The 15,000-nt window shown below is 40.0% G+C and overlaps 1 protein-coding gene across 3 annotated transcripts in view; it reads right to left on the reverse strand.

Moving 5' to 3' along the window:
* Rap2l (Ras-associated protein 2-like) overlaps positions 1-15,000 on the reverse strand; it is a 182,733-nt gene that overhangs the window by 100,371 nt on the left and 67,362 nt on the right. For all 3 annotated transcript variants that reach the window (XM_067100634.1, XM_067100637.1, XM_067100635.1), the window contains exon 2: positions 12,208-13,873. In XM_067100634.1, coding sequence (XP_066956735.1) covers positions 12,208-12,558 — 351 coding nt within the window. In that variant the 5' untranslated portion in view covers positions 12,559-13,873. The remainder of the gene's footprint in view (positions 1-12,207; positions 13,874-15,000) is intronic.

Consider the following 15,000-nt stretch of genomic DNA (forward strand, 5'->3'; position numbering starts at 1 on the left):
GTCACACAAAACGACAACCGAAATAAATGAAGAGGAAATAAATGAAGAGTAAAAATGGGAGAACAAAGGAGAAAGTAATGCAGTGTGGATATATAGAGCAGCAGTCAGTGAAGGAATGAGAGGGGATGCAGCCTCCGGGAGCAATGCCAAAGTCGTTTCCACTATCTCTCTCTCTCTCTCTCTCTCTCTCTCTCTCTCTCTCTCTCTCTCTCTCTCTCTCTCTCAGGAAATTATCTTTAACACAAACATATGGTTAGGAAAATAGTACTGGTATTTAAAATAAATGCATCTCTTTCACAAATTAATGTCACATATCACTGCAATGATGCTTTCTTGATATTTTACAAATATTAACCTCTAAACCTCTATCAGACAATTACACAGTTGGATTAGCTCTGACAGAGAGAGAGAGAGAGAGAGAGAGAGAGAGAGAGAGAAACAAAAACCATAGTTTTTTCAAGTGATTGCATCATCGACAATAATATTTTCTCCTTAGAGAGAGAGACAACATTACCATGTTATGGGGCGCACTTCCCCCCCGAACAGGATTTCCGCAACTGATAGAGGAAGGAAGGAAGGTGTCGCGATCGTGGGACCCACTGATCCATACCACGAGAGAAAACAATCCAAACGACGGCCATTTGCAAGAGTACTGTATTTCTTTTGTATAGTTCTCCTCCCGACAATAGAACTGCAACCCACTGGAACCATTCACCTTTCTTTTTTGTTTTCTTTTTTTTTTTATCCAGCGTTCTTCAAAGTTCCTTCCATGTTTCCACGTTTATTACCTTATTCCTGTTATTTCTACTGGCTTTCTAATATTCTAAAGAGGTTTTAATTCTTTTTAAGTCCTTATTCAAAGTGCCTTCCACTAAATTCACGTTTATTACCTTATTCCTGTTATTTCGACTGGTTTTCTGACATTCTAAAAGAGGTTTTAATTCTTTTTAACTCATAATTAAAAGTGCCTTCCACTATTTTCACGTCTATTACCCTATTCCTTTTACTTCTACTAGGTTTTAATTCTTGTTAACTCATAATTAAAAGTGCCTTCCACTATCTTCACGTCTATTACCCTATTCCTTTTACTTCTACTAATGTTCTAATATTCTAAAGAGTTTTTTTTTTAATTCTTTGTAAGTCATCATAATCTTTTTTGTATGTTGCTTTTGTCCTTCCAGCAGATGTCCAAAGCTAAAATGGGAATTTCATAACTTCTTAATAATAATCTAAACCGACAGATACAGAAAGTAATGGAACCTTTACAAACACCTAACCATATATAATTTACACTAAACAGCATCTAAAAATACAGAACTACGTTATTCAACTAATTCTGTATATATTAGTCTACATACATGAACAGTCTTGATAAAAAAAAAAACCCTGTAACTTATTTGTTAGGAGATATTTCCCACAAATTCTTAGATGAGATTCCTCGTCATGAATTATGCCGTGAGATGTAAACGAACCAAGAAACCTTTCCTGGTCTTCTGCAAAAGGTAAGCTTCAATTCGATGAACAAGATCGCCTGATAAACTGGCTAGAATTTGTTATAAGCTCACGGTATTCATTTCAGGACATGATATGAATTCAGTTCTTAGGATGCAGAAAATTATTTTCTTCGTCAGTCTATAGAACGTGTGAGGTCTTCATACCTTCTTACACGCAGTTACAAACTCTCTCTCTCTCTCTCTCTCTCTCTCTCTCTCTCTCTCTCAAACAAACACTGAGGTTAGATGACGACTGGACAGATTCTGCTTAGGCCAATTTTGTACTGGAGCTGAGTGGTGGTACTGTCACTTTAACGAGAGAGAGAGAAGAAGAGAGAGCAGAGAGTGCAAGACAGACGCCCAACGTCAACCTCAAAAAGACCCACACCTCACAAAACAAGCTCCCCTTTTTAAAATGTCCACCATACAACCATTCCCACACACTAACATCTCGCGATGGAATGGTACACTGTACGTTCGACCCACCTACATGCCTTGACTGCCCGGTGTTCCGTTTTACTCTACTACAATATGCTCACCTGTCCGCTAGTAAAGAGGTTTTGGCCCTCAGGAAGTTGAGGTAAATCTCTCTCTCTCTCTCTCTCTCTCTCTACTCTCTCTCTCTCTTGTTTATCTCTTCTCTCTCTACTTGTTTATCTCCCCCATCTTCCAGATAACAAAAGATGAGTCTGAAACAGTGGACTAATGAGCTTAGCAGACATACATTCCTGGCTTGTCATTTTCTCTGACACCACAAACAATAGAGTATGAATGATTTCCTCTCTCTCTCTCTCTCTCTCTCTCTCTCTCTCTCTCTCTCTCTCTCTCTCTCTCTCTCTCTCTCAATCCCAGAGACTGGTCGTGGCTTTCAATTAAAATTGTAATCATCTGATCCACCCCAATCTATTTCAACTTTATTTTCCGTACGCTGCAATTTTTCCTTAATCCCCCTGAAACCGATTTCTAGAGCGCCATATCTTCCCCACAGCCGAAATTTAGGGCAAGGAAGACAGGTATAGGGGTTACGCACTAATTACAAGCAGGAGTTGATTGCAGCAAAAGAGGGCTCCACCCTTTTTTAAAAAATGAGAGATTCGGACATAAATGCAGTCGCTGTCAGAATGCCGACAAGGATTTTACATTAGCCTTTTAGTTGTCTGATGTTTCCTCTTTGTAATAACCGTGTTAACACCAAATTTGTATGGTAACATTAGTGTTTGTGGTGAAACAACAATGCAATCATAGTAAATTTCACTTCAAATTGGACCTAACTCAACTCTAGGTATAATAAAAATTCTGCTCATTTTCAAACTAGTTACGTATTACTTGCAGGTATAAAAACTATATCAACCCAAAGATTTATGACTGACGTTCATGCTGATCACGTATTTAATCCGAAATGTCATTAACTTGATTAACAAACATCCAAAGAAGAAAATACCATGAAAATAAAACCACAAAAGGCAATAGTACTGTATACTGACACGACTTCTATCAACAAACCTACACAGCAAATCAACATCTCACTTAAACTTCTGAAAACAGTTAATTCCGATGCAGGAAGTCAAAGCATATCTATATGCCATCAAAAAAAATCCAGGGGCCATCATCGTCGCAATAAAATCTCGGCCTAACCTTAGGCCTACTTTCCCCTCCCCTCGTAAAAGGCGAGCGAGCCGTCAATGCTGGAAGTTTGGAATCTTTCCGAACTACCGAAGACACATCTATATCGAACAGGCAATAACGGAATCCCGGAGGGAGGCTTAATAAAGCAATGAAAACCCAAGTTCTACATGCTACGTAAGAAGAAAGTTTTCTGGACTTTTCCACTCAAGAGGCAGTTTTCGATCAAAAAAAAATGCGTACTGAGGATGTATGGATTGGTTTACGAAAAATCGACTATGATGCCAAGCACTGTGGCACTTTCAGCCACTCAGTGCTTAAAAAGAGTGAAAAGAGGACGTTGGAGTGGCTGGACAGCAAGATGGAAAGCAGGATGGATGAGTGAACGGAGGTAAAGTAAAGGGGCTAATACGTAGGTGCAGCTAGGGGCCGACAGGACGCTGCAAACCACCTTTCTTAATATGTCTACAGTGAGCCACTTGTTGTGCACTGACGGCACTACCTTCCCTACGGGATGGCTTGTTAACATAGTCGTGTATTCGACACGTACAAAAACGGTAAGAAAACTCGACTTCTTAAAATACAAATGACAGGACTAATAACAACAGAAACACAACGCACTGTCAGACTGCACCTGAACCACGTTTTAACAGTTACCATCGAAGCACTGACCATGGAACAAAGAGTGAAAACAAACAAGCAAAAATAAACCTTGAACTTTCATCCTTTCTAATTTCGGCGAGAAGCGCCAGAGATCGAGGACAAGCGAAGACACAAAAATAAAGGAGTAAGAAAGAGGTAGCGTTGGCACGGTGCCATCTTGGACTGACAACTGCACACGGCAGGAGGAGGAACTCTGAAAAGCAGCGAAATGAACTCTCGGATTATGGTAATGAAACGCCTCTCGTCAACAACGGTAACTTGAAACAACGAACAACCCCGGTCGAACAATACGCAGCTAATTGCATTCAAATATAACGCCACTGAAATTCATACAAACTATACATTTCACAGAGCCAATAAAACTCGCCTCGATTGCAACAATGAATCACGGTCATGAAGCCAATGAAACTGCAAATAAAGTAAACAAAATTCGCGTGGATAAATCAACTCCGACAAATACGGCTATATTTATGGGGGGGTAAATCAAAGTAAGATCAAAGGCGATGGAGCAGAATAGCGTAAAGCAGATAAAATCTATCCAGTGGACAAAAAAACGAGGCGTACAAAACTGAGCCCGGGGAAAAAAAATGTCCTCTGAATAGCCCTCTGAAAAATCCGACAGACCACCCCCGTAGAAAAACAATGAAACACACCCACATAAAACACACAGACACTAATCCCCATAAACCCCGCGAATATTAGTGGGGTAAGGCCAATAAATGCACAGTTATTTCCCAGACTACCACGCGAGCATTTAGCAAAACCATCGTCCTACAACGCGGAGCACATTCAAAACACCCACTCCCATTTTTTATCTGTCACAGCCAACATTAGTCATTCACTCATGTATGAGCTGGAAAACTATCTCCAAATTCAGCAGTATTATTGCCGCGCCATTCCACTTGGGGTGTGAAATTCATACAGAAAAAAAAATCCGTCAAACGTCCCAAATCCCTCTTGCAGATAAAGGATAAAGCCGGCGGTATATAACAGTTTCCAAGGTTTTCTTTGGAAGCCTCCCTTATCGGGGAAAATGGTTATTGCAAGAACAAAATATAATCACTCATAAAATTCACTGGACACACACACACACACACACACAGAGAGAGAGAGAGAGAGAGAGAGAGAGAGAGAGATCGTCACGAAAGCGTGCACCTTGCATTTGGCAATTCTGTTTTCATTTTTCCTTAAAAAGAATATAAAAAAAAGTATTCTAGCTACAGACGACGCAAGTGCATAGTCTACATCCTCAAAAAATGTAGAATCATTCCATATGCAATATTTCAGGCTCGTTGGACTTGAGACCAATAATATACTGCACAACATTTACACCGCACTATTTTACTTATTTTTTGCTGCCTCGTATTTGTTTTTACATTTTACGTTCTAATTTGCGAGGGAACATTTCGTTAAAGGGAATAAATATGTTTCAAAGAAGCCTGCTACATATTGTTTCAATTACAAAGTTATAGTCTGAATACGTGCACGTGATTAGTTTTAATTTCAATTAGAAAATGCTTTCCTAAATGATTAAGACACCGACGAGCTTAAAATCACTCAAAACGCATTCGAATTTAATGTTTCCTTTAGATTTGTTCTCTGTTATCTCCGGTATATAACAAGTAGAAAATGCACCAAAGTTTCTTCGGCGCAATGGAGTTTTCTGCAAAGCCGTTACAGCGTATAATCAAGGCCACTGAAAATAGATCTACCTTTAGGTGGTCTCAGTATAATGCTGTATGAGCCGTGGCTCATGAAATTTAAGCACGGCCCTGTGGTGGCCTATCTTATATCGTTGCTACAGGGCTGCAATTTGGTATGTTTGATGACTGGAGGGTGGATGATCCACATACCAATTTGCAGCCCTCTAGCCTGAGTACTTTTTAAGATCTCAGGCCGGACAGAAAAAGTGCGGACAGAAAAAAGTGCGGACGGACAGAAAAAGCCGTCACAACTGTTTTCTTTTACAAAAAACTAGAATTGCCAACTTAAAAACCTCGCGTAATAACTTCATTACTCAATATCAAGACATCAAATAATCACCAGATTATACAATTTATTAAAGATGAAGACCAGAGATCTCAAAACTGTGGATGAATATATAGGCCTACGCGGACCTTCTGACTGAATAAATTCAATTAGACTCCATTGCATAAAACAATATTCTCTAGAACTGTTATTAGATTAAAGGAATGGGTTTTCCAACGAGAAAAGGCGACGCGAGAGTTCGGTTGGATAATAAACGGGACGCCAAAATATTAAGAGCCCGTGCTTAACCAAGCGGGGGCCAGGCCGCGAGCAGAAAAGATGGCAAAATATCCCTAGAGGGGCCCGCATAGGCCTAAAATCATAATCAGAAACGTCAGTAGGAGCTCGAACCTTAGAACAATTTTAAGAGGAACTGGGGGAATGATTCACTCACAAAAGCCTACTGAGGCCCAGCGGCCTAGGCCTACGAATGATGTATTTCTAAGAGACAAGGAGAGCAGGGCGTGTACTCTATAAGCTCGTAGGCCTAGATTGCCAGCCGATACCAAATGGATTTCGACGTGTAATAGATTTCAGAAGCATATATTATTTCCATCATTCCCTCATAACAGGAGGAGGAGGAGGAGGAGGAGGAGGAGGAGGAGGAGGAGGAGGAGGAGGAGGAGAGAGAGAGAGAGAGAGAGAGAGAGAGAGAGAGAGAGAGAGAAAATCCTGAGGTTCCACTCGGGTGGAGTGAGGATTATCTAATCATGACCCTCCGAGTCTTAGTTATATGATAGTACACATATTGATAAGATGCGGTCCTCACATGCCTTAGTTATTTTCGCTCCACCCCACCACGACCCACAACAGTCTACTAACTAAGGGTATATAATTCATTTGCTCGCCTGGGTCCCAGATCAAACACGGGTCCTCGGCTGTGACCCAGAACGAGCAACGGTGCACTGCACACAAAGAGAGAGAGAGAGAGAGAGAGAGAGAGAGAGAGAGAGAGAGAGAGAGCGCTAACACACATTCATCCGAAAAGAATTTACTATAATGGAACTTTCACAAAAAATCAAGACTGAAAATGAAACAAAAGTAGAGAGGAAAACAAAACATAAATAATTACGCAGTGAATTATGAAATTAAACGAAATTTCGGCGGCCTTGAAATTCGTAACAAGTCTTAATTCTGATCTGCCTTAATACTAATGTCTAAATTAAGTCTTTCCGAGGATGGTACTCAATCCCGGACACGAGGACACACCCCAAAACACTCAAACCACAACACCTACAACAAAATACCCAAAAATGACGGTTTCCGGCGGAGGTCTCCCCTTGAAAAATAAAAAGATAAGAAAGAAATAAATGTGATGAAACCAGATAGAACATGGGCATTCATGCGTAGGTCGAGTTAATAAGCTATGTATACTTAGGCATATCCTGTATCAAAAGTGCGCCAACAAAGCACCACGGTAAAGAATACCATTTGCGAAAGCTTCAAATGAAGGGAACGCCCATAACTATGCTCTCTCTCTCTCTCTCTCTCTCTCTCTCTCTCTCTCTCTCTCTCTCTGCCGGTTCTGGGTCACAATCGAGGGACCAGTGTTTATATATATATAATATAATATAATATATATATATATATATATATATATATATATATATATATATATATATATATATATATATATATATATATATATATATATATATATATATATATATATATATATATATATAATTATAATTATATATGTAATTTCCCAGAAAAAAACAATGGCCATATGTACGTGTAAATATCTCACTGAACATTCATTCATACATGCATGCCCACACATATAAGAATGTCTATATGGAAAACTCTGCAACGAGAAAAACCTCCCAAAAGAGCTTCCTTTGAATTAACGCCCATACTCTATGAATCCCAGAAGAGAGAATGGGATGAAAGTAATAAAGGTGCATTCAAGCACTAAAGCTATCAGCTTCCCTCCTATGATATATTCTGCGATTCATTACTTGTTCTGAATAAGAAAATAAAGCTCCGTCGTTTTCGTTCCTCTGCAAAGTCTATACAAACAAGTTATCCTCATACCTGTCGTTATCGCGTCATAAGCATAATCCGTAGTAAACTCCCAATTAAATGCCAATATCCCGGAAAGTCTCTCTCTCTCTCTCTCTCTCTCTCTCTCTCTCTCTCTCTCTCTCTCTCTCTCAAGAAGTGAGAGAGATTCATCAGCTCAGTTAAGGAGCCATTAGATATATCAATCAGTAACTGAATCAAATCTATCGTAAACTATGTCGCAACATTACGAGGTCAAAATTCTACTCAACTTTTCATTCAACGGAAAGCTTAGTGCACTCCGTGACGACCAAATTAACAAACAACACCTTTAAAATAATGCATAAAACAACCAGCCTCACAAACTAAGGCACAAACAAACAAACAAAAGGTGGAAAAAACATTGGGGGGGGGGGGGAAACAAAAGGTGACCCAGCACTCATACGGTCGAGTCGCCTTTGCTATTTTCTATGAAAACGACCATATTAAAGTAGGATCGGACATGCCATACGGTAAATAATGAAATAGGTTAAAGGTGACGCCTGGAAACGAATACTCACTTTAGCAGGGGGGAAAAGAGAGAGAGAGAGAGAGAGAGAGAGAGAGAGAGAGAGAGAGAGAGAGAGAGAGAGAGAGAGAAAATGTTTTGTTGCTTATTTTCGCTCTGGTTTGCGACTCGAATGACTAGGCTACATTACACTTTAGCCAGAGAGAGAGAGAGAGAGAGAGAGAGAGAGAGAGAGAGAGAGAGAGAGAGAGAGAGAGAGAGAATGTTTTGTTGCTTATTCCTCAATTTCACTCAGGTCTGCTCCTCGAATGACTAGGCTACATACTTCTGAGAGAGAGAGAGAGAGAGAGAGAGAGAGAGAGAGAGAGAGAGAGAGAGAGAGAGAGAGAGTTTTGTATTGCTTGTTCCTCAATTTCGCTCTAGTCTGCATCTTGAATAACTACATACTCCAAGTCAAAGAGAGAACAGAACACGAGAGAGAGAGAGAGAGAGAGAGAGAGAGAGAGAGAGAGAGAGAGAGAGAGAGAGAGATTTATGTTGTGGTGTTTGTTCCTCATTCCCCTTATTTACAGGCTCCTTGTCTTCCAAATTTATAGAGTGCCTCCTGCATTCCCTATTATGCTACGGCGCTTCCTATCGTATTATACTTCCATTCCCCACTTCATTTGTTGCCCGCACACCCTCCGCATCCTGTTTTCTGCATTGCCTAGTTTGTCCGTGCTTTCCCTCTCTCTATTCCTTTATTGCGTGTCCCCCTTTACTTTGCACCTGCGTTCCGTATTCATTGAACTCGCTGTTCTCTATCTCTTAATTTCTACGTTACCAACTAATTTCCACTCTTACATTTCCTGCAGTTCCTATTCGCACCCCCCCTTTTTTTACATTTTTTTTTATTTATTTGCTGTTTTTTTTACATTTATTTATTTACTTTTTTTTTTTAAATCGAAAGGGCGCTGGGGAACTAGGACAGCAAGGCCTCGGCCCCCTTTCTACTGCAAATACTTTCAGAGTCTGAAACAAATTACACCAAACCTTTCTGCGTGAAAGTACCACTACGGTGTTGCAGATAAATGCTTTTAAATGCTTATGCTTACGGCTGGAGGAATTAAAACGAACAATGGCATTTCACCGTGTACGTGCGAGAGTTATAATTATACAAGATAGTTAAACCTTCTGGCGTGATGCGTTGACAGACCGAACAGAACAGAATATTGAAATTAGGCCAAAGGCCAAGCGCTGGGACCTACGAGGTCATTCAGCACTGAAGGGGAAATTGACAGTAAAAAGGCCTGAAAGGTGTAACAGGAGGAACACTCCGCAGTTGCACTATGGAACATTTGTAAGGAGAGGATGGAGAGCAAGATGGAAGAAAGAGAATATGATTGGAGGCACAGTAAAAGGAATGAAAGGGATTGCAGCTAGGGGCCGAAAGGACGCTGCAAAGAACCTTAAGTAATGCCTATGGTGAAATGACGGCACTAGCCCCCTTACGGGAACAGATCGAATGGGTCGAGCTAAATAAGATTCAAATCCTCTTCAATCTACTACTAAAATGACCGATTTCGATATGCAGGATTACGCATGCGCACATTTCATGAACAAACGAATGTGTGTGTGTGTGTGTGTGTAAATATTAATGCAAAGATATATGGGTCTTGCTAAAAAAAAAGAAGGCTGACCAAAACAAGTAAGAATCTGCGTATGGTGTTATCAGACAAATGAGAATATCCACTTCTAATACATTCATGAACAGATTAAATTCTTATGTACAACAAATATGCATACAAAATTACATGCAATTCGGTTGAAGCTTTCTAACAAGCTTTTAGCTTCTCCGTCTAATAATAATAATAATAATAATAATAATAATAATAATAATAATAATAATAATAATAATAATAATAATAATATACAGGAAGAAGACCCCTCTTTGAGGCAAACTTCGTTGAAAGGATTGGCAATCTGTATGTCGTTGAGCTCATATTTCGCCCTCTCAAGTATAATTCTAATATAAAAAATTTCAAATAATATTAATAATAATAATAATGATAATAATACAATTACTGCTATTCCTTGAATGAAAAATACTTCGATAAATCTCTTCAACAAAACTGTAAAGAACAAGCGATGAGAAAAATGCGAAAAAAGGCCCTCTGGGCATCAAGGGGGGTCCTCCAAGAAAAATGGATTGATTGAATATAGAATTTAGGCCAAAGGCCAAGCACTGGGACCCACGAGGTCATTCACCGCTGAAACGGAAATTGACAGTGAAAAGGTTTGAAAGGTGTAACAGGAGGAGAAAGTATACCTTAGTTTTACCAGACCACTGAGCTGATTAACAGCTCTCCTAGGGCTGGCCCGAAGGATTAGACTTATTTTACGTGGCTAAGCAACGGAACCTAAAGCTTATTGTGGAATCCGAACCACATTATACCAAGAAATGAATTTCTATCACCAGAAATAAATTCCTCTAATTCTTCATTAGCCGGCCGGAGACTCGAACTCGGGCCTAGTGAGTGCTAACCGACAACTCTACCGACTTTCCCAACGAGGAACTAACAGGAGGAGAACGTCGCAGTTGCGCTATGAATCAACTGTTAGGAGAGGCTGGAAAGTAAGATGGAAGAAAGAGAATATGAAAGGAGGTACAGTAAAGGGAACGAAAGGTTGCAGCTAGGGGCCGACGCCACGCTGCAAAGAACCTTAAGTAATGCCTACAGTGCACCGTGTGAGGTGCACTGATGGCACTACCTGCCTACAGGGTCAAGAAAAATGAAGGGCACTGGATGCTTTAATGACTGAGGGGAATAAGCGAAAGAACGACGAAGGAAGATGGGCGAAAAGAACAAACCGATAAATGAAACGAGGGCGAGGAGACAAAGGCTACAGGAAAACGAACATAAACCAAATTAGAAGCAAAGAAGATCAACAGAATGGATGACAGCCAAGTGAGTATATGAAACTAGGAAGAGGAGACAAAAACGTTAGTAACAGGAACAGATAAACAAAAGAAGGAATCAGTGAAGTTAAATTAAGACAAATTAAAAGCAAAAACATACATAACATACAAGTGACAAAAGATAAATGCAGAGCAGAAACGCCTGAGAGAGAGAGAGAGAGAGAGAGAGAGAGAGAGAGAGAGAGAGAGAGAGAGAGAGAGCGAAATTAAGAAAACCAGAGCAATAACAAACACGAAAAACGAAAATCTGTCCATTCTAAAAAAACAAACATTTATATCATTGTCACAACTGCTAGTAACGTTAATAAATAATGACAAAATAACGGAACAGATTAGAATACAGAATTTAGGCCAAAGGCCTAGCGCTGGGACCTATGAGGTCATTCAGAGCTGAAAGGGAAACTGAAAGGAAAAAAGGTTTGAAAGGTGTAACGGGAAGAAGACCTCGCAGCTGCACTAGAAAACAGCTGTTAGGAGAGGGTGGAAAGTCATAAGGAAGAAAGAGAATATGAACGGATGTACAGTAAAAGGAATGAAAGAGATTGCAGTTTGGGGCCTAAGGGATGCTGCAAAGACCCTTGTGTAATGCCTACAGTGCACCACGTGAGGTGCACTGACAACACTAATCCCTACAGGGGACAAAAGAAGAAAGCAGTGAAGATATATTAAATTAAAAAAATACGTAGCATGGAAGGGGCTGAAGATAAATGCAAAGACAGGGGAACCGCCAGAGAGAGAGAGAGAGAGAGAGAGAGAGAGAGAGAGAGAGAGAGAGAGAGAGAGAGAGAGAGAGAGAGAAGTAATCAGAAATAAGATAAGACAACCACAGCAATAAAAAAAATAAACAAAATTATCACAACTGCTAAAAACTCTATACTAATAATGGCAAAATAACGGAAACAAAAATAATAATATTTAGTTGCCCTGACCTTATTGGCCACTAGAAGAATGGGCACCCGATCCGTGCCCTTGACCCTGGTGATCTGCTCCTTCATGCCCTTGATGTCCTGGAAGGTCTGGTGGTTGGTCAGGGAGTAGACGACGACGAAGCCCTGGCCGTTGCGGATGTAGAGGTCCCTCATGGAGGCGAACTGCTCCGTTCCAGCCGTGTCCAGGATTTCCAGGACGCACGGCGACGCGTCCACCTCGATCTCCTTCCTGTAGAAGTCCTCGATGGTGGGGTCGTACTTCTCCATGAAGCACCCAGACACGAACTGCACCGTCAGGGCACTCTTGCCCACGCCTCCCGAACCCAACACCACCACTTTGAACTCGCGCATCTTCGCGTCAAGTTTTTATTGATATTCTAAATAAAAAAAAAATTATATATATATTGATCCCTTTTTTTTTTTGGTGGGATGTTCTATAGAAAATGATTCTTCTGCTGTTTGTTCGCTTATATATTTCCCCCTCCTTCTGAAGGGTTGGAATTCGTTAATAAAAATTTTTCTAATAGTTCTTGTAAACGACACTGAATTCGTGCATTGTCTTTTAAAACCCAAATGTTATTTTCATAACTTCTTTCACAGATTTTTCCTCAGTTAAATCGATAAATTGTGCGGCTGTTAAGCATATAACTTCATAAATTTCAACACAAAACAAAAAATGCGTATTTTCTACCATTCACAGAAGTTCTTCTGAGTATGTTCTTCCCAGTATTTACCATATTTTCCTGTATAAACTCTTCAAAGCTAACTAAAGTCTGCATTGATATGTGATTAAATGATACTATAAGTAATCAAGAATCATTTCTCAGAGAATATTTTCGCTTGCTAATTCCTCAAAACCGCCTTTCTTTTATAATCGATTTGACATGCAAATGAACCGGCCATTACAGATACTTCCCTTCGAACTACATCAAGTGACTCAAACAGACTCATACAAATAATGATATCACATAAAAAACACTAAAAACTATTCAATTCTATAGATACAAGATTTATCACTAATAGCACCAAGATTCGAGGTTGACTTCCGACTACAAATCATATACATCCATGCGTACGTACATCTGGGGAAAAAAAGGGGGCTGAATTCCTCTCTTCTCTCCGAAGTTAATAATAACAATAATAATAATAATGATGACGATAATGAAACGGGGGAGAAAAAACCCTCACGAATAGACGAAAAATGCACAGGAGGACGACGACGACCACGGCGCTGCTCTCATATTGTCCTTAGGACGCCGCTGGAAAGCAGGAGGAGGAGGAGGACTTCTTCTCCAGGACTTCGCTTGCGATCTCGGCGCGCCAGTCCACTCCACCCCTCGCTGACACCATCATCATCATCACCATCATCACCATCGCAATCTTCATCATTCTCTCCAACACCATCACCACTTCTCCTCCTCCTCCACCGTCACCAACATCACCGCCACCACTCCCCCAACACAAATAAGAAATTCTTCGGTCCGTTTGCAATTCCTTACGACTTTCAGCTTTTAGGTCTCGAACTCTCCGTTTAAGGTAAGTTTCTCCTTCTTTCTCCTCGTTCCGTTATCTCTGCTCTCTCTTTCTCTTTCCTCAGTGTTCTTTTCCTTCTCACGTGGTGCTGATGTGAATGGGATTCGTGTTGTGATGCATGATTTTAACGGCCCTGAAAAGAGGAGAAAACGAAAATGTTTATTAAAAGGTCTCGGGCAAAATATCTTTCAGTTACTATAAAACAGCTAAAGACTTTTGATAAAATTATTAATTATGAACCTAAACTCGGAACACAAACCACAGCAACACTGACAACAATAACAGGCTGCCATTATTATCATTATTATTATTATTAAGATGAACCCTATTCATATGGAACAACCCCACAGGGGCCATTAACTTGGAATTCAAGCTTCCACAGAATATGGCGTTCATTTAGAAAGAAGTAACAGAAGGTAGTGAGAAACGCAGGAATAAATCACTTATTAAAAAAAAAGTAAAATAAATCAACCAATCAATAAATAACTACACCAACAGACTTAACAATACTAAAACAACCTTTACAGTAGCCTAAGTGATTTGTAGTTGTACTATCGGCGTCAACCATATGGACTATGCAGAAGCGTCAGCGTGACTAATGGTCGAAGTCAAGAAAACAAATAAAATTACGCCGCGTTACAAGGCTGCGCTAAACCGAAGCGCATATAAACAAAAACAAAAAGATGCATAAATAATTTACATTCAATGATCCTGAGGAAGGTTACGACAGCGAACCGACAACAGGAAGTGAAACTAATTAACAAAGGAGCCTTCCTTGGCTACACCGTCTTGCAATTAAATAGCTAACAAGGAAGTGCAAGGTAGCACCGATATACTGGAGAGAGAGCAAAGAGAGAGTACAAAGGTAGTAACAACAAGTACAAAGGTAGTACCAATAATACTAAAGAGAGAGAAATATTAATTTTTTTCTTAGCTCAGAGCAGGTTGAAGAATAAGCTTTTTCAGCTCGGAGCAGGCTGAAGAATAAAACTTAAGATGTTATGGTACGAAAAGGAGTGGCTGAAGGTACATCTAACCCTTCTTTGGAAGAAGCGAAAGCGAGAGTGGAAGGTTTCTTCAAAGGCAGAGGACGAATTCTAAATGTGCACACGTGAATGCTGCAAAGACGAAAGAATATTAAAAATGGGAAAAAGAAAAAGGAAATCAATGTAAAAATATAACACAGAACAGGGCACAGAATGAGCTACAGGTGAAGACGGGGAAAAGAAAAAGGAAATCAATGTAAAAATATGACATAGA

The sequence above is a fragment of the Macrobrachium rosenbergii genome, chromosome 56 (assembly GCF_040412425.1).
Source record: "Macrobrachium rosenbergii isolate ZJJX-2024 chromosome 56, ASM4041242v1, whole genome shotgun sequence".
Classification (NCBI taxonomy): Eukaryota; Metazoa; Arthropoda; class Malacostraca; order Decapoda; family Palaemonidae; genus Macrobrachium; species Macrobrachium rosenbergii.